Consider the following 20,174-nt stretch of genomic DNA (forward strand, 5'->3'; position numbering starts at 1 on the left):
GCAAAAATGTTTTATTTTAATTTTTGTTTTATTCTAGTTTTTTTACATACTTTACGTTTTTAACGCGTAATTTACTTGTCATGTAGAAAACCATTTTCTTACGCGTAATTGCACAACCCTTATTGTGCCCCAGCCGCGATACATAGGCGTAGTTAGGTAGGGGCTAGGGGGATAAACCCCCAGAAGGAAATATAAACTGCACACATAAATGAGATAAATCTCATGAACTTTGATGTGGTACTCTTGTGATGTGGCAGTCACAGAAAAGGAAAGAATTTGAAATTGTTCTGATGTAGAAGAAAATGAAAGTTTAAGTGCATGTGCCTTTACGGCGACCGTATGTTCCGAACAAGATTTCAAAGAAAATATATCACTGTTATTTATTTTGATTTCCCACCTTGGAGACATTGTTACATGCAAACAATATCGGCGTTGTATCCAGTATTTACATAAATGTAGCCCTTCAACAATGAGTTCCTACGATTGTGTTATTTTTGGAACATGAAAAAGAGAAGCCGTCATTATAGAGACTTGAACAGAAGAGCAGTTTTGATAGAGCAAAGGCGTCAGTTGAAAGAAGTGAATTTAGATCCTGTTGGCCTGTATTGCTAGGGGGACATTTAAGGATGTATGCCTAAATGTCGCATGAATGTGTCGGAATCCTGTACAAGCGAGTCAATGGTGCGTAATTGATTTATTAAATGGTGATCATTACAATTCATTGGCGAAATCACTCTTCTCCAAGTCTTTTATGCGAGTTGCACCGCGTCACCAATATGTATGTAGATGTGCTGGGTATGTTTGGATTTTTCATTGCACGAAGGCGGTGCAGTTGAAAGTTGTGTTCAGCTCTCGTGGTGAAGGTGGATCTTGTGGATCATCTCTAGGGATGCTGCTTTAGGAATCTCCGGTATATCTTGGAGTCTCGGGATAAATTCATTCTTCTGGAGGTAAGAAGAAGCTTATTTTGTTGTTTCGAATAACCCAGAGGAAGATTTTTGTGCTTATGCTGGTTGTATAACAGCAAGAAATCGTAATAATCTTTTTTTAAGATTGGAAATTATCCGAAAATCATTCTTTGATGTTGTGCTCACACTGTTTGTGACATTAAAGCACATATGATAAAATGATCATTCCTTTTAATAAAGAGTTTATTAATAGTAAAAGTCAGGCGTCGAGCAAACAGGCATAAACTGTTAAATTTCAGAAATAAATTTGAATAATGCATAGGCAAAGTGATCATATAAAACCTCCTTCGAATGTCATAATTGGTGTTCTCTTGAAGTCGCATATATAAGTTGTTTGGTCAAAGATCCTCATTTAAAACTTTAATTTTGAGGATAATTAAATAATATTTCGTCAATCGATAGAAACTTTCTACATCCTTCATGCCATCATTTATTAGTGCATGTTCTTTCTTATATATTTTGTTTCATTCAGACCTTCTTTTCAGTTACAAATGGTCATTCTTTTAATAAAAAAATGAATTTATCCTTAAGCTTACATAGAGACCAAGAATAGCGCACCTTTCGCGATAATTCAGTAACTTGCGAGATTCTCAATTTTGTAATAGTCCGTAATTCTTCGTTTCCTTAATTCACTTTTTCAATGGACACTTTCTTAAGATCCGAAAGCGTCATAAAACGTATAGTATTCCAGTTTACTGCACTTACTTTCAGAGTCCCATATGTTTCTACATATAAAAATACACATTAATTAGTTAACCTTTTTTTTATATAGAACGCTGCTCATTAAATGTTGGAAAAATTTATACGTTGCTGTTCATTCATATTTGGTTTCTGATTTGCCAATAGGCGGTACTGGACTATAATCTGAATGAACGAAACTTAGAATTGCATTGGTTTCTGTTCGATTAGATATTAAGAACAAGGGCATCCACAGAGGGGGTGGAGATATCTGGAAAGACTTCATACAATCAAATTTTGAAATCGTAGCGCGAAAACATGGACGAGGGGTGCCGTGAAAGGCAGCAGATTAAGTGCCTATGGGAATTATTCTAGTGGTGGGGATGCTATATAAGAATTCTCTAAATTGGAGGAAAGCATCATCCCACTTTTTCTACACTTTAAGTACTGCTACCCTCCCTGAGAAAAATCCTGCGGGCGGCCTTAATTAAGCAATTAACGTCCAATTATAAGCATGCATAGTATATTGGCAGTGGCGGTGATTGGACTCCAAAACTAGGGAGGCAAGGTGTCAAACCGGAGTGGGGGGGCAAGGAGAGTTTACTTTCCCTTGGTAGATAAATTTAGCATAGTGCGGGGACAGTAGTGCAAATGTAGGGGGGGACTGCCCCCCTTATCGCCGCTACTGTATATTGGTAAAAATGAAGATCCGCGTGTGAGATTTAATTACAGCTATTCTGGGGAGCTCTTTGCAAACATTTATAAGATTATTAAGAAAGCAAACCAACTAAGTTCATCCTCCCTCTCTCCTCTCTAAGTTCATCTTAAAGTTTTCTTCACAAATCTACTCGCAATTGTAGTTTGTAAAATTAGTAAAATATGTAGAAAAATTAGCAAAATGCAAAGTTTTGTTGTAAAAAAATTAAAAAACTCAATATGCTGACCAAGACAGAAATTTATTTAATTATAAAACATAAACTAAACGTAACGTTTCAACCTTCTAGCAAGGTCTTCTTCAGACTCTGCACCAAGTACAAATGTCATTCAACCTAGAAGGTTGAAACATTACGTTTAGTTTATGTTTTATAATAAAATAAATTTCTGCCTTGGGCAGCATATTGAGTTTTCCATATCATGAAAACAAGGCTTAATGGTGTCATAAAGAAATTAAGGAAATTTAAATTTTTACTATTGCATTACCTATGTACATTTTGCTTTTAAATGCCTTGCAGCATTATAATTTGCTAAAAGTGCCATGAACACAGGATTACTCATTAATATTATCACATATTAAAATTATACCGTCTTTATTCTAAAGAAGAAAAGTGTTTTTTAATAAATTTGCAACCATCCATAATAAGCCTATTTATTGCTTTTAACAATTCCATTTCTTTTGGATAAGATGATGTTGGGATCACCTGTCTCCCAATCAGAATGCCAGTGATGAATTTGTAATGAATAAAAGCATGAATAAAGTTAGCCCCAACTACCCCCCCCCCCCAAGCGGACGGGAAAAACTACGCCTGTACAGGAGGTTAGCGGGGATTGGGAGCACAGTTCCAGCGGAGAAGGTTCTTGCGTATTCGAAGAGGTAAAACGCCTTCTCACTTTTACTTAACGTCTTATTTCCTACTACTGCCGCCTAGCGGCAAACGATGGCAACTACGCGCTAGTGCTGTTTCCTCCTACAAAAAGAACTTTGTGTTTGTCCGCCTAATGGCATCAAAATTATCACTCTCCGTTGTATAGTTAATCTGTGGTGAATTTCTGAAATGCTTCATAGACTTAATGAATCACAGTACGTGTGTGTTTCGAAATGTCCTCAGTAATGACACACAGACATAACGGATGACATAGTGATAACACTTTTGCGTCCACTCGCGTAACACAGAATATTAATGAGGATGTGTGCCACATATATTCCGAAGTTGAACACAAAACAACAGAAAACAAGGCAAAGGTTAATGATAAATATAAAACTTAGCTCTCTAACAATTTGAAACTTCTTACCTTCCCCGCCAGCCAAACAATGTCATTCTAACATAACATGCCGCCGATGTTTTTCAAAGTACATATTAAAGATATATACTTTGTTGTATATTCCAATTCCAGCCTGAAACATATTTAACAAACTTAACAAGTTTGATCATAGATGACTGGCGCCATCTGGACAGTAGCTCTCGCCCGTCTATAAATCGTAGGTTGTCCTAATCTGAACATAAAGTTTATGTACAACAAATTAATAGACAGTAACGCTGCGAATCTTGCGACACCGACAGATTTCCACAGTGTGTAGAGAACATAAAGGAAAACAATTTTTCTTAACATTTTTCTCGCTGATGCTTCTATGCTAACCATGTGTCAGACATTCACATTTTCCACCCCAGATAGAGCTCGATTTTCATTAATTGATTGATTTGGTTCAATTTACTTCGCTTTTCTGCAACTTTTGGCAAATCGCAAACATGAAAACGAGTGATTATATAATGAAATTGATGAGGCGACACTACAAAGAACATCCATATCTAGGCCGAAGATTCGAACCCGGAATTCGAAATGCATCATGTCAAGGTTGATGCATTTTTGGTCCATCAGTTGACAGTCATACGTGTAATTTTCCTTTCTGTGAAATGATTGTATCCGGTCTTAATGAATTTTAAGTGCATCATCACACGGATCACCAGCTGGTATGTTGATGCACCAAAAGTTCATCATCAACAGTTTATGCATTTTAATGTGTTACTGGAGTTAACATATTTGTTTCACTTGGCACAGTTTGGATGCTTCGGTAGATGTCGCTGTCAATTGAGAAAATTTATTTTCGATCGTTAATTTTATTTTCACCTAAGGATATTTAATCTGCTATTGGGGATTTTTCCTTCACAATAAGAAAGACTAATTCTTGTTAGAGAAGTTTTCATTTTCGCTCACGTTAAAGATTTCTAATTCACGTTTTGTTTTTTTCACTAATGCATTTTTCTTTACATTGAAGAATATTTTTCTTCTCGCATTTAATTTTCAATCCCAGTTTTTAAACAACCTACTTTTTTTCTGTTACCGAATATTTTCTACGAACGATTTGTTTTGTTAGCTGTTGTTTTATATCATTTCTTCTCAACTATATATACTGAATTTTCCCTTATATGTATTCAAATATTTCAACACTTGTTATTCACTACTTTCACCATACCTTCGTCAGTAATGTTGAAGATAACATTTCTGTACTCTCTCCCGGGAGTCTTTGGAGCAAGCGAACGAAAACAAGTTCTATGTGCGAGTAGAACTTGAGATGGCTCGACCAATGAACGTGTGAGAGGGGAAGTGAGTACATGGAGGGGAAAACGAGACCGCAGCTACCAGCCGCTTGCAGCAGAATGCTTTTCAACTGCTTCGCTATGCCCATTTCTTTCTCCCCTTTTCTACCGTTATGCTCGGCCTTGCTCCACAGATTCCCGAGACAGAGTGTAGTTAGAGCTATGGCAGGTCACGTTTGATCAGTTGTTGACTATCAGGTTTAGAGGGACCTGCTGATCGAGTTGGCTTCTGTTGCTTTTGCAATTTCCTGGTGATATGGAGAGTTTACACGGAGGGATGGGCACCCACGTCGAATAATGGCACTTTTTTCTGATTAATACCTTGAAAAAATCAACACATTTTGTCGCACTTTAGAATTAGGTATCCTAATCTTCCACATCCTGTTAACAAATAAGAAACTCTTAAGTTTTGTGGTATTGAATTACAACTTTTTCTTCTTTACAGACGTATCCTATAAGCCCCGACCGCCAATCATAGAAGGTAAGTGGACATTTTTTCTCGTAACTCAACAAAACAAGTATTACATTTTCTGGTAAACTTTAGTAGGAAATAAGTGGTGTTAATACAGTGCTTTTCATGGTCACGTCGCTCGTCCAGCGACGACTAGCGCGCCGGGAAGCGAGAGCGCGTCTGCCGACATTTAGACTCACAGCTGTACGCTGACCTTGGTACTGGACGCGTCAGTGCTTAAGTATCCACGTGCTTGTGAAGTGTTGAGGTGTTTACTAGTGTTTTAGATTGTTTTGTTTTAGTGTACGTATTACTGTCCTTTTCTGCTGTCTAATAATGGCACGTACAATTTAGAACGACGATTTTTTATGTACGACTCTTACATCATTACGAATTCTTGAAGGGAAATTAGAAGGCGTTTTGCAGCAGAATTCACAGATGTTCCTGTTCCACATAGAGACAGTGTTGCAAAACTTGTGAACTAATTTAGGGAAACAGGGTCTGTTCATGATAAGAAGGCAAGGGTTAAACGTGCTTACTGGAAAGAAATTAGACTACGTTCGAGCAAGCACGATTGGAACACATTGCTAAAAACTTTCTCCGTCAGCTTGCGTGACAAGCTACCAAGCTTCTATACCTGAAGCCATACATTAGAAGAAATACAAGAAAATATCAGGAGAGAAATTGGAGCAATTTCGGAAGAGGAACTGATACGTGATAGTGAAAATTTCCTACGAAGATGCGTAAATGTGTGAATGCAGGACGACAACATTTCTAACACCTCTTGTAAAAAGGTGCTCATTTTAATTGAAACTGCCAATATACTTGTACAGTCACGGACACATCTGGGTTGTAACAATTCCATCGAAAGTTAATGGGATTTTTAAAACCCAGAACTGTCCGTGACTGTACAAGCGTATTTCATTACATAACTAGCGGTTCCAGTTACGCAGATGTTGCATCCAGTTTTCCGGCGCACACACTCTCACTACCCGGCGCGTTAACCGCCGCTCCACGGGCGACTTGACCATGAAAGGCACTGTATAACGTATTGCGACATTGATACTTGCAAACATTCGTAATTGAAGGGAGTAAGCAATTTAAATTTTCAATTTATGTACTATACAAATGTCGAAAGATCTAAAATTTCTAATGTCAATACCTCCCACATGGAACTTTAAACTAACAATTCTAGTCCATTCTCTTCTTTGTCTGTCTATTATAAACCAGAAACTTAAATCCAGTATAACTTAAATTTTCAGTAACCGAGGTGTGGCAACAAATGAAATCATTCCACTTTGCCTATAGATTGCGATGTATTGTTAAATGTTGGAAGTGGCGTCACCTCTCGGGCAGTTTTGTCATATCTGCACTAAGCACTCAGTTATTTGACAGCTTGTATGTTTCAAATTCGTGACATCATATCCTACCAGGAGTAAGCTTGTAACGAACATATTATCAGTCTAGCTACATTTCGACTTGCAACTTAAAAAATATTATCGAGTACGGTGTTGCACAACGACTACGAATATTCAGAGTATTTTTCAGTATTTTGACATCAACAACAGCGTCTTGTAACGCGTAAGTAAATGAAAGACATTATTTTTGTACCCTACTTGCAATCGGTATATATATATATATTGTCACAAACCCTTATTCATTTTCTGTAACATGGATCTCAGGAATTGCCCAATTTCTTGAGGGCATATACAACCTTGGTGACAATGAAGTTCGACCAGAAAGGAATACGTGATTAAATGCACAGGGGCATAGGCGGTGGAATGGGTGACCCGCAGAAGTGACGCATGTGTGTAAGAGGAGGCGTGTGAGCAGGCAAGAATCGTGATCCAAGCATGTTGCACCCAAGGTCACGTAAAGAACGAAAACGGGGAACAATACGCTTGACATTGAACTTCGACCAGGCACCAGATCCATACGGAAAAATTCCAGATAGTGGCGCATTCGACGGAAGCATGACGTCACGGACACGATAAGGGAGTCCGCCGTATATAAGCGCGTGATGTGCACCGAGGAACCGCAGTGCATCATCACCATGGCCAGGGGCAAACCTATTGACAACACCGTGAGAAGAAGAGTGGTGGAGTTGCAACGGGATGGACTCAGTGAACGGGAAATAGGGCGCCAACTGAACTTACCCAAGTCAACCGTCCACTGCATCATCAAACACCACCAAAATACGGGTACTACAGAGCCAGGTAAGGCCCCCGGTCGAAAACGCCTGCTGAGCGTGCGTGACCTACGGATATTTAGGCGCTATATCCAGACCAACAATCATGTTTCTGTGGCCGAATTACGACTGTGGACTCGAGAACGCTTTCACATTGAAGTGTCAACCAGAACCATTCGCCGTTACCTACAGCGATGCGGTTACTGAGTGTACAAGGCGAAACGTAAACCCTTCCTTTCCATGTTGAACAAAGGCAATCCACTACGGTGGGCACGAATGTACCGGGGATGGACATTTCGGCAGTGGAACAGGGTTTTGTGGACGGACGAATCCATTTTCAATGTTGTGTACGGGAAAATACGGAAAACAGTCATTTGTCGGAAGGAGGAACAGAATGAAGCAAAATGTTATGCACGTCGAGTACAGAAACCTGCGTCAGTGATGGTATGGGGATGCATGACGGCATCTGGGGTTGGCCCACTACACGTCTGTGAGGGCATTGTGAATGCACACGCCTATACACGCATACTGGAGCGGCATCTTCCCACATTGCGAAGGTACCTGTTCCACAGGCGGCGTCTCATCTTTCAACACGACAATGCCAGGCCTCATGCAGCGCGGCTGACAAGAGAATGGTTGACTCGCCATCACGTGCGAACTCTGCCATGGCCACCATCGAGTCCCGACCTCTCGCCCATTGAGAATGTGTGGCGTGTTCTTAAGCGACGTGTGCAACAGAGGGGACCCACGACAGTGGCTGCTCTTATCGCCTGCCTGCAGGAGGAATGGCACCGCATCGATGTGGAATACCTTGAACGACTCGTCCGCAGCATGCCCCGACGCATTGCCACAGTTATTCGCCGACGGGGCAGCGTCACACCATGGTAAACAGGATCCCCTCTAACAGTGGTCGAACTTCAATGTCACGTGTAGATGGACGAAAATGTTTTATTTTGTGTGGACACCATACATTGCTGCGTTGCAGCGGAAATTTATGTTTTCCTTTGTTCCATGTAGCCTGCTGAATAAAATATGTTCAGCATATGCATGTGTTCTCCTTCTTTCACAACGCACTCCTATATTTGTGACTGGTCGAACTTCATTGTCACTAAGGTTGTACATAGAATAAAGAAAAAAGAACTGCTATCTTTACGGCCGATTATACATACTTTGTCTCAGGAATATGTGGAGCAAACGAACGAAAACAAGTCATCTGCGCAATTAGTGACTAGAGGGGGTGGTGTGAGGTTGGAAAACTGTACCTGGAGGAAACCACTGTCAAGTTTGAACACAAAGATACATAATTACAAATAATTTACGCAAAATATATTTAACCAATGAACGCGTGGGAGGAGAAGTGAGTGCGTAGACGTAAAAAACGCGGCTGCAGCTACCAGCACTTTGCAGCAGCGCGCACTGCTTTGCTTCGCCCACTTATTTTCTCCCCTTCTCTACTGTTATGCGCGGCGTTGCTCCACAGACTACTGTCACGCAGTATAGACTTTAATACTATGTCGTAATTCCATGAGAGGAATTACATAAACCTAAATTTGGGCCTCCCCCATGGCGCAGTGGTAGCGTCATTGCCTTGTAATCAAGGGGTCCCGGGTTCGATACCCGGTGGAGGCACAAGTGGTTCGGATCCCACTTTAAACTGTAGGTCCAGTCCCGATTAGCCTTACTGTGCATAAAGTGGACTTAAAACACCAACTCAAACCAAACCAATAAACCTAAATTTGTTCTGTGTTGCACATTATTATAAATGTTCATAAAAGAACTGTTGTGAAGAATTAAGAATGAGTAAAGTTTTTCAAAGTAGATAAGAGACCGAATGTATTTTCCTTTCGTTTAGTACGGTCTCAAGTTAGTCAGCTAATTCGAGTGTTTTCTTTAGAATTGAATTCTTGTGTACCTCCACATGAATGAAAATGTAGAGAAACGCACGAAGATGCGACATCTACCGTTTCTATTTAGAGAAACCTTCCCCTAATTCTAGTTCGGAATTGTGCCTTGAAAAAAAAACACCTTTTTTTGCGTGAATCTTGTCATTTGCAGCGAAACGTTTCAGGTTTTGGACGCTGGAGAAAACATTCTAACGAGGGGGCTCCCCCTTCCTGCGAACCTTGGAAATGCCGTATCGTTTTCACATGAGAACGCCCGTGCAACGCCGCTTTCGCATTCGTACCGTTTGTATATCCCCTCCATCCTATCAGGGCGTGGAATTACAGTCTTTTCTTTTCGCGGAATATGGCAATTCCGGTGCCCAATTCTGTTTGCATCGCGTTTGAATAGTCGCTCTGGAACGACGTTTGTTTTCTATTGTGTTGCACCATGAATGTTTCATGTTAGATGAAATGGCCCCTAACAATATTCCTCGCTTCCCTTTTTTTAAAAAAAAAGAACGAGAAGACTGGGAAAAAAAGGTTCGTTTCCTGCACTCTTCAACTTTCACAACAGAGCGTGGTTCGTTTTTTCGCTACTTTTCTTTGCACTCCTTTCGAATTCAAATGTCCTCCTAGCATTCTTATTTATGCATGATTTCATACGTATGTCCATGTGTTTGAGTTTGAAGCAGTGATCGAATTGGGGGCTGGTATGGCATACCGGTAGTGAATTTAGATGTCAAAAAGCATACCGGCATGCATATTTAAAATTCGCACTTATTTATTGGAGCACAAGTAGCTACTCAATGGCTGGCAATGTACTCGCTCATTTCTCTCTCCCTCTCTTTTTCCTCCTCTCTCTCTCTCTCTTTTTCCTCCTCTCTCTCTCTCTCTCCCTCTCACTCCACCCTCTCTCTCTCTTAGTGGAATAAAAGAGAGTGAATTAGAATGGATGTATTATTTAAGAAATCACACAAGAAAAGGATTGTATCAAAAGACAGACAGGCCTGTGCATACGAGTATACCGGCAGTAATTTATTTCCAAATCGGCCACTGGTTTGAAGTACACATTATTCGCAGGCAGGCTAAACGTTACTGGCCCTATTGTTTAAAGTGGGATCCGAGCCACTCTTTGCCTCCGGTATCGAACCCGGGACACCTCGATTACAAGGCAACGACGTCACCATCGGGGAGACATTAGAAATGTAGTATTGTATGACGCAGGAACGGGATCCCTACGAAGAAGTGAAGAAAAGCAACTTGAAGCTTAAGAAATGTGGCCATGGCGAATAACGTAGAGCGTGGAGTGGACAGAGAAGGTAAGAAATGGAACTGTGCTAGAATTGGTGAAAGAAGAACAATGGTGGAAGTGATCGAGAAGAGAAAAATGGTTAAGAAGGAACTACCTGATAAAACATTTACTAGAAGGAACGGCCAAAGCATCCAGGGAAGTACATATAAGCTGATAGGCGATATTGAATCAATTGGATCTCACGCTCAGAAAGTGTAAGGCATAAGACTGCAACGAAAAAACTTTTTTGGAGAACGAAAGTAATAACTTTAAATATTGTTAAATTTTCACGCGACTGAAGTCATATGTGTTGCCACGGATTGCATATTGAACAACAAGTTTAAATTTAAAAATCTATTGGAAATACATGTGTAAGCGTATTAAATAGCCAAGATGCGACATACGATTCATTCCACATTCAACGGGTCTTCCGTCGTGGACTCTTGCAGTATGATGCCAGAACAGCGGTGGATGTCGTTTCATCTGTAGCAGATCCGGTCCGTCCAGCTTTAGGTATGTCTCCAACAGATCCAGTCTCACAGAATTTTGCAAGAAGTTTCACAACCGCACTGCGTGTAATGGATGGGCTGTGTAGATGGCGCTGGCTGAGACCGCTGTGATGACACGTGTGAACACCACCTCAATGCGTTCTGCGTATGTTAATGCCATCATCATCTATAACGACACTAAATGACCAACAATGTGAAAAAGTTAAATAAACTGACCAAATTATTGACTCGTGAAATTCTGCTCCTGTTTCATGGACCGTGTGACTGTATCCCATTTAAAAATCATATAGGCACGTCCACCTTGGTAACATGAAGTAGACAATTTATTTCTTACCCACATAATTTGTGTTACAGTTCAGTTAGTCCCTCGGGGGTCTCCCTGATGGCTTAGTGGTAACGTTGTCGCCTTGTACTCAAGGGATCCCGGGTTCGACACCCGGTGGAAGAACATAGTTGTTCGGATTCTATTTTAAACTGTATGTCCAGTCTCTATTAGCCTTTCTGTGCATAAACTGGACCTAAAACAAAAATAAATCAATCAATTAAAAGTTAGTACCTGTGTTCCAGTATCAGTCAAAGTTCCCCTCGAAGGTTAATGAATGAGTTCAGTTCCAGTTAAAGTCCATTCAAAGTTAATGAATGTATTAGTATCACTGTTACAGTTAGATCTCTCCACAGTTAATGAATGCATTACAGTTAAATTTATAGTCCGTACAAAGGTTAATGAATGTATTAAAGGTCCAATTAAACTCCCTCCAAAGTTAATGAATGCATTACAGTTCCACTTAGGGACCCTCGAAAGTTGATGAATGCATTACAGGTCCAATTAAACTCCCTCCAAAGGTAATGAATGTATTACAGTTCCACTTAGGGACCCTCCAAAGTTAATGAATGCATTACAGTTCCACTTAGGGACCCTTCTAAGTTAATGAATGCCTTACAGGTCCAATTAAACTCCCTCCAATGTTAATGAATGCATTACAGTTCCATTTAGAGACCCTCCAAAGTTGATGAATGCATTACAGTTTCATTAGAGATCCTCCAAAGTTATTGATGCATTTCAGTTCTAGTTCCAGTTAGATCCGTCCAATGTTAATGAATGCATTACAGTTCCATTTAGAGACCCTCCAAAGTTACTGAATGCATTACAGTTTTATTTAAAAGCCCCTCCAAAGCTAATGAATGCATTACAGTTTCATTTTAAGACCCTCCAAAGATAATCAATGCGTTACAGTTAAAGTGCCTCCAAAGTTAACAAAGCAAGTCTTCCTCTCCAAAAAAAGCAAATTAATGCATTACAGTTCCTGTTAGGTTTCTCCAAAGTTAATGAATGGCGTTACAGCTACAATGCATGTCCGTTGTACACCGTGAATGTTTCGAAGCGAAGGTAGATGGTATTTGTTGGGGTCCAGGATCGACAGCGAACGGAAAACTCCGGAAAGAAATTCTCCGGGCACATATCGATTCTCATCTTCTTTCTCCGTCAGTCCTGAAGCAGCGGACGGGTGAGAAATTGCCGGCGGTAACCAACGTGAGGGAACTAATAGCTTCGGACGCTCCCGGGAGCTCAAGGCCTTCCACCTCTCACGTGCCATTTCTTATCCTCCCGGGCCCCGAAGAAAGTTCTCCCCCCCCCCTTCTTTACTCCGGACCCTGGGCGCTCTTCATCATCGTCGTCCACCCACCCTTATCCGGAGATGAGTGCGGAGGGATGATGTGATGCGACTGGGAAATGTCCTTCTGCTGGCCAACAAATTCCTCGCTGTCCCTGACAGGGTCATGACCTGATCGTTTCGTCGAAGCTTGTTTCTTTTGCTGTTTTTCCCGAAATCTTCGGTGGAATTATTTAACGGTTGCCGGAGTTGTAGGTTGTAAGGATATTAAGCTTAAAGTACGTCGTGTCCAGTGGCGGAAGCGGGCATTCTTGTGTGGGTCGTCACTGGATGACTTTCAAAGATTTAGTACTTGATATTACCATTGTTAAGAAGGTTAGTCTAGTTTCCTGATTGGTTCCAGGAAAGATGGCGTCCTTCTACTTCCTTCCCAATACATGCGTCTCATTCTCTTCTATCTTCTCTCTTCTTTTTATTATTATTTCTCTCTGTCCACTGCTACCCTCCGAAGCCTTCCAGGAAACGTTACTACACCTTCAGTATTATAAACAATAAACTTCTAACACTAATATTAATAGCAAGTACGAGGAGCGTCCAAAAAGTAAGTTCCGATGGCATCCGTACTCGGCGCTAGTAGTCGGGGCGTGACGCGCGTATGCATGCAAGCAAATAGAGGTGGTATGTGGCTGTAATCCGGTGTACTCGCAGTCGTTTTAGGAAAATGATGGGTAGAAAATGGCACCTCTCATACGATTTCCCGCCGACTATGAAGTATGAGGCAGTCAGATTCTTGCAGCTTAGATTTTGATTTGACTTCATTTTTGTTACTTAACGTCGCTTTTCTGCCGCTTTGGTCTAATCGCGACAATGGTAATGAGTGGTGATATAATGAAATTGGTGAAGGAACACTCACAAAAAAAAACACCTGTTCCCAAAGGTCCCGGGTTCGAATCCAGGCCTAGCGTCCCTAAATCAATTTCATCAGTCATTCTCATCTTCGCGATTATCTAAAACTGGCAGAAATGCGAAGTAAAATAAATCAATCAGGCCGGGATTCGAACCCGGGATCGCTGACTCCGTAGAACGCTGTGCTAACTTCTTCGCCACGGAGGTTTACGCACGCTCAGGTCCTTTTAGAACGGAATTCCACAATGAGGTATAAGAATGCATTCACACAGCATTGGCCACATCCATGGGAGTACCGGAAAGGTGTTATGAAGGCCACCTTCTCTTTGATCTTCATTATCCTGAGCAAAATTGGTCATTATTGGTATTTCATTTGCAACTTTCTATAGGGCCTCCCCGATGGCGCAGTGGTAGCGTCGTCGCCTTGTAATCAAGGGGTCCCGGGTTCGATTCCCGGTGGATTCTCATAGTGGTTTGGATCCTACTTTAAACTGTAGGTCCAGTCCCGATTAGCCTTTCTGTGTATAAAGTGAACTTAAAACACCAAATCAAGCAAGCAAGCAACTTTCTACGTATAACAGCATTCAAAATTCATTTTTTGAATGTTTCGCGGGTTCGCATATGCTTATTTCGTTCAGTAAAAAAATTGAGCATCGTATCCAAGGTTTGGGAATCAATTCCTCTGACGGAAAGTCGCTCAATGCAGCGAACGACTTGGAAAAAATATTGAAAGGGAAGAGCTAGTGTCTATATACGGAGAACCTGGAGTAAATGTAACGGGCAAACAATGATCGCTTTGGGGGAAAGCCGTGAAACAATGAAAGAGGAAATGGCCCGTGCACAGTTACGACAATATTTGCACGATCGACGCGTTCATGGTGGATCGTGTGTGTACACTCGCGCGCTCTCACATCCCGGTCACATTTTCCTTCCTCGATTCAAGTTTCATACATCTGGTATCACTGCTTGATGTACAGTGTGTCGCTGTACGCAGCGTGTGGAGGACTTCAAGAGTTCGAGTTTTTATATTTAAGTTCATTGTACGCGCAGATAGGCTAATCGAGACTGAATCTATAGTTTTAAGTGCGATCCGAGCTAATATGTGCCTCTACCGGCTTTCGAACGCGGATCCCCTTCATTACAAGACGATGACGTTATCACTACACCACCAGGGAGGCAGGTTTTCAAGATCTTATTCAGCAACGTTTTGCACCTTGAGGCTTCGTTTCGATGCTATACCCTGTCCCAATTATCTCTGCAGATGCTACAAAGGCTGGTAACAGCAATCGCTTCCCCCTCTACGCAATTCCGTTCCCTCTCACGTTTTCATTGGTGGAGGCGTCTCGCGTCTCGAAGCTACAAGCCCTCGAAAACGGTATTTTTATCCTGTAGGCCATTGACGACGAGTGGGGTGAGCATGCACATCGCATTTTCGTTATTTCGTGCATGTTTCTACCCACCTCCCCTATTTCGTGTAGACTCGTCCTCCCAAGCTACACTCTTGTCTCGGTAATCTGTGGAGCAAGGCTGGGCATAACTGTAGAAAATGGGAGAAAGCGAGCGGATGGAGCAAAGCAGCGCACGCTGCTGGAAACGACTGGTAGCTGTAGCCGCGTTTTCCCCTCCATGCACTAACTTCCGCCCCTCACGCGTTTATTTGCGAGAACCCTCGAGTCCCTATTTGTTTCCTTACTCTAAAGATTCCCGAGACAGAGTGTAGTCTGGTCTTCTAGAGCCGGAGAGATAGTTCTCATTGTTACTAAAACCGCGAATACAATAATAGAGAAATAAGAATTCTATGCGCTTTTTTTCCGTCATTTTGAAAACTTTCAACTTACCTTCTTTAGATCTTAAGCCCTTTGAATATTTACACACTTCCTTATTTTCACACCAATACTTCTTCTCTTTGTCCTTCCATGCTATGATTCTTTCTCTTTATATCTACTAGATTTGTTCATTGCTTCTTTCGTTCTGTAACTATTAATTTTGTCTTCATGACACCAACCCTTTTTCCATTCTTAGCTTTCTCCTACATCCTTGAATACCATATTCTCTCTTATCTATCTCGTAAGTTTATTCACGCGTTCTGTTCACCTTTTCGTTCTCTGGTTATTTAGCATAAAAAGCAAGAAGAAATATACCAGTCTAACTCATATAGCTAAGCCTCGTTTTAAACTTTTTTCTTCCATGAAGATTGTGCCATTCTTATATACACGCGTATTTAGCACCGTAAAAAAAAAATAAAAAAAAATAAATGTACATGTGCACAGGCATAATAGATGGTTATTTATATGGTGAAGATATAAGCAGAGATTTTATACAATTGAAAATAGTTAAAAAGCCTCCGTGGCGAAGTGGTTATCACAGCGGGCTTGGGCGCCAGGGGCCCCGGTTTCGAATCTCGGCCCGGTCATTGGTGTTCTTTGTGAGTGTCCCTTCATCACATTGCCACTCGTCCTTATCTTTTCGATTAGCCACTCCTGGCAGAAAAACGAAGTAATATAAACCAAATCAATGAATCAATCAAAATAGTTCAAAATATTTAGGAATTACGTTACTATAATCTGTCCCAGATGTCTGTGAAGCAAGCGAAAGAAAACTATTAATTTAAAAAGTAACTTGAGTTACAGTCACTTATTTAAAAATGTAACTTAATAACCTTCACTCATTTCAAAAGTAACTTGAGTTGCAGTCACTCGTTCGTAAAAGTAACGGAGTTGCAGTCACTCGTTCGTAAAAGTAACGGAGTTGCAGTCACTCGTTCATAAAAGTAACGGAGTTGCAGTCACTCGTTCGTAAAAGTAAAGGAGTTGCAGTCACTCGTTCGTAAAAGTAACGCATTTGCAGTCACTCGTTCGTAAAAGTAACGGAGTTGCAGTCACTCGTTCGTAAAAGTAACGGAGTTGCAGTTACTCGTTCGTAAAAGTAACGGAGTTGCACTCACTCGTTCGTAAAAGTAACGGAGTTGGTCACTCTTTCGTAAAAGTAACGGAGTTGCACTCACTCGTACATAAAAGTAACGGAGTTGCAGTCACGCGTACATAAAAGTAACGGAGTTGCAGTCACTCGTTCGTAAAAGTAACGGAGTTGCAGTCACTCGTTCGTAAAAGTAACGGAGTTGCACTCACTCGTACATAAAAGTAACGGAGTTTCACTCACTCGTACATAAAAGTAACGGAGTTTCACTCACTCCTTCGTGAAAGTAACGGAGTTGCAGTTACTCGTTCGTAAAAGTAACGGAGTTGCAGTCACTCGTTCGTAAAAGTAACGGAGTTTCACTCACTCGTACGTAAAAGTAACGGAGTTGCACTCACTCGTTCGTAAAAGTATCGGAGTTACAGTCACTTTGTTTGTAAATGTAACAGAGTTACAGCTGCTCGTTTCAAAATATAACGCAGTTACAGTCACTCATTTCCGAAAGTAGCTGAAGTTACAATTACATCGTTAGTTTCATATAGAGAGGTGGATATGTTAACTTCTCCCTCAACAAAATTATATACTAGACGCACTTGCTACCACCATATACATTTTTATTATCATCTTTCATCCATGTCCAGCGAAAACGTCTCTACTCCATCGAAACCATGCAATCAACTTCTGGTCGTGGACAAAACGCAAATGGGCCTCAAACAGCAATCTGTTATCGTTTGTCGTTTCCTTGCGTGTGTTACCAACATTAGAATAAATGCATTGGGCCTTGAATTTGTTATGATTTATTGGCTCTGGGACCCGAAACCCTCTGCAGGAAATACGGTTCTTTTTCTGATCACACTGACAGCTAGAGATTAGTTGTTGCAAGAAAATTATACGCAGCAATATCCGAAATGAAAGTGAACATCCATTGCTTTACAAGCATGTGATTACAGCTGGAATATATCTTTAAAGTATCATATTTACAACCGAAGGCTTGCTGAACATCCCACCCCCTCCCGAATCCGCAAAAAATCTTGTTTTGTTAGCCACAGATGGAGTTGAGTTTTTGTGTAAATATATGCTTGCACTATTTTGTAACAAAAATGTTCCTTAAAGTTTAAACTAACCCAGATAATAGGAACATGAATACAGAAATATCTAAATTTGTATGCAAAGTTAGTCAAAGCTAATTTGATTTTGCTCTGCAACTGACAGGGAAAATCTCATTATACGTTTTGCAAATCACTAGGGGTACTCTGGATCCAGAATTTTTTTTATGGTAGTGGGATTTATATTTCTAGCCACTTTTGCAATTCTTGGTATAATCGCAACAATGAGGATGAATGAGGAACTGATGAAATGGATGTTGGAACAATCACAAGGATATTGATCCATTCAATACAATATTCGAGCCTGTAAAAACAAATATACACAACGGTCACATGTAAATGTCAATCGCGAAGATTTCTACAAATTTGAAACTCGGGAGAGCATTACAGAAGAGAGCTATAATTCGAGTTGAAAAAAAATATTCGATAACACCTTTTCTTTACACTGGTGCTATTTTGTTTACTGTCTCGTTACTTGACCTGTTAACGTTTCAGCCCGTAATTGGTTTCCTGTTATGATATTCAACATGAAGAATGCTGTAGAACAAGACGTGTCTCAACATGTATACACACACACACACACACGTACATCCGCGAAATAAATATCCACGACTGTTGATGCTCCGAGTGCTTGTTTCGTTTCCGCATTCACAACTTTCACTACAGGTTGCAAAACATTTGAATGCGAATCGGCAGTTTCGCTAATTGGATAATTCCATATTAATTATTGATTTTCCGCTTGACTCGTTTTGAGTCAATTCCCCCCCCCCCCCCCACAGTCACTGATCCTGTTTCATTTTGTGGATGCACGAGGTTGTGAATCCTTCTTGCTTCTCACCCTTCTATTCCATATTCGCGTACCCCTCCATCACCAGGAGCCAAGCTCCGATGTTGCATTCAGCGTACATTTGGTATTAAGTTCTCATGTATATTTTCATATGTCGTCATTCTACTAATTACTGGATTTTATTAGCGACATCAAAGGTCTGACCACAAAGTGATGTACGTTTGTTCCAGGGCATTCTATAATTGTTCAGGCAAATGTCAAAGCTGCCTTGCTGAGTATCTGCTCTCATGAGCATTTTGTGATTATTGAGGTGAAGGCGAATTTGCTTTGCTGAGTATCTGCTATCTTGAGCATTCTGGGATTGCTAAGGCCAAGGTGAGAGCTTGTGGAGTATCTGTTGCCTTGAGAATTCTGTGATCGTTAAAGCTAAGGTGAAAGCTACCTTTCTGAGTATCTGGTGTCATGAGCATTTTCTGATTGTGTTGAGGTCAAGGCGAAAAATGCCTTGCGGAGTATCTTCTGTCGTGACCATTTCGTAATTGTTAAACCCAATGTGAAAGCTGCTGTAAGGAGTAGCGATTTCCAAATAGCATTCTACAGAGCATTCCCTGACATTCGCTACGAGACTCGGCGGCAAGCGGACCGGCATCAGCGTTTGTCTTTCCCGGTGAACGGGTCCGCGACAGTAGAGTCGGCTATTATAATTAGTTTTCATATTGTGTACTAACCTTGACTACAGAAGGTGTTGAAAATGATGTCCCTCTGCTGCAACACATTCCTGGCATCTCCGAAGGAAATTAGCATTTGCACATGCAAGTTCGTCTACTGTAATTCTCCCGATTTCTTGTACAATACTCTTTGTTAACTCACGGATGGTGTGCGGATTGTCTTTGTATACTTTAAACTTTTTACGAGGTTTAATATAGTGGTCCTATGTGGAACGGGAACACGAGGAAATTTCGTTGCAAAACGTCGTCGCACTTCTCCACAATTCCTCTTTCCGAAGTAACACACGACAAGATAAATCCTTTGTTGTAATGTAAACTTTTGTGGTGCCATATTAAGCCACAATCTTCAACACACGGACACGACACAACACAACTTCCGGGGGAGGATTATACTAGCGTCAGTCTGCAACGTCAACAGAAAGGGAAAGAGAGCGAAGGCAGGGAGAGCGAAAAAAACAGACTGTAGCGTGCGACTGTCGCGGACCCGTTCACCGGGAAAGACAAGCGCTGATGCCGGGCCGCTTTTCGCCGAGTGCGTAGCGAATGCCAGGGACTGCTCTGTATAACTGTTAGGATCCATGCACTGTTACGACACCAACGCCTAAAAATAGAAACTTTTGTTTTAGTTTGCTTACGTAGACTGTTTGATTTCTGACAGAGAGGCAGAGCCACAGACTATTCTAAGCCCCAACCTGTATCGATATTTCACTTATTGGTGTTTTGTCTTACATATCGTTTTCAGCCCTACATAACCAACCCTTTTAGAGCAACCCTTCTCCTGAGAACAAGCTTCTCACCCCTGTACGAAGGAACCTCTCTGGATCCAAGTTTTCATT

General features: G+C 41.1%; 1 protein-coding gene across 5 annotated transcripts in view; it reads left to right on the top strand.

The window, feature by feature from the left end:
* The window catches only part of LOC145978916 (agrin-like), a 1,115,983-nt gene that overhangs the window by 539,907 nt on the left and 555,902 nt on the right, over window positions 1–20,174 (top strand). For all 5 annotated transcript variants that reach the window (XM_083111886.1, XM_083111888.1, XM_083111890.1 and 2 more), the window contains exon 2: window positions 5,406–5,441. In XM_083111886.1, coding sequence (XP_082968012.1) covers window positions 5,406–5,441 — 36 coding nt within the window. The remainder of the gene's footprint in view (window positions 1–5,405; window positions 5,442–20,174) is intronic.

This window comes from Lepisma saccharinum, chromosome 25 (genome assembly GCF_977018435.1).
Source record: "Lepisma saccharinum chromosome 25, izLepSacc3.1, whole genome shotgun sequence".
NCBI classification, from domain to species: Eukaryota; Metazoa; Arthropoda; class Insecta; order Zygentoma; family Lepismatidae; genus Lepisma; species Lepisma saccharinum.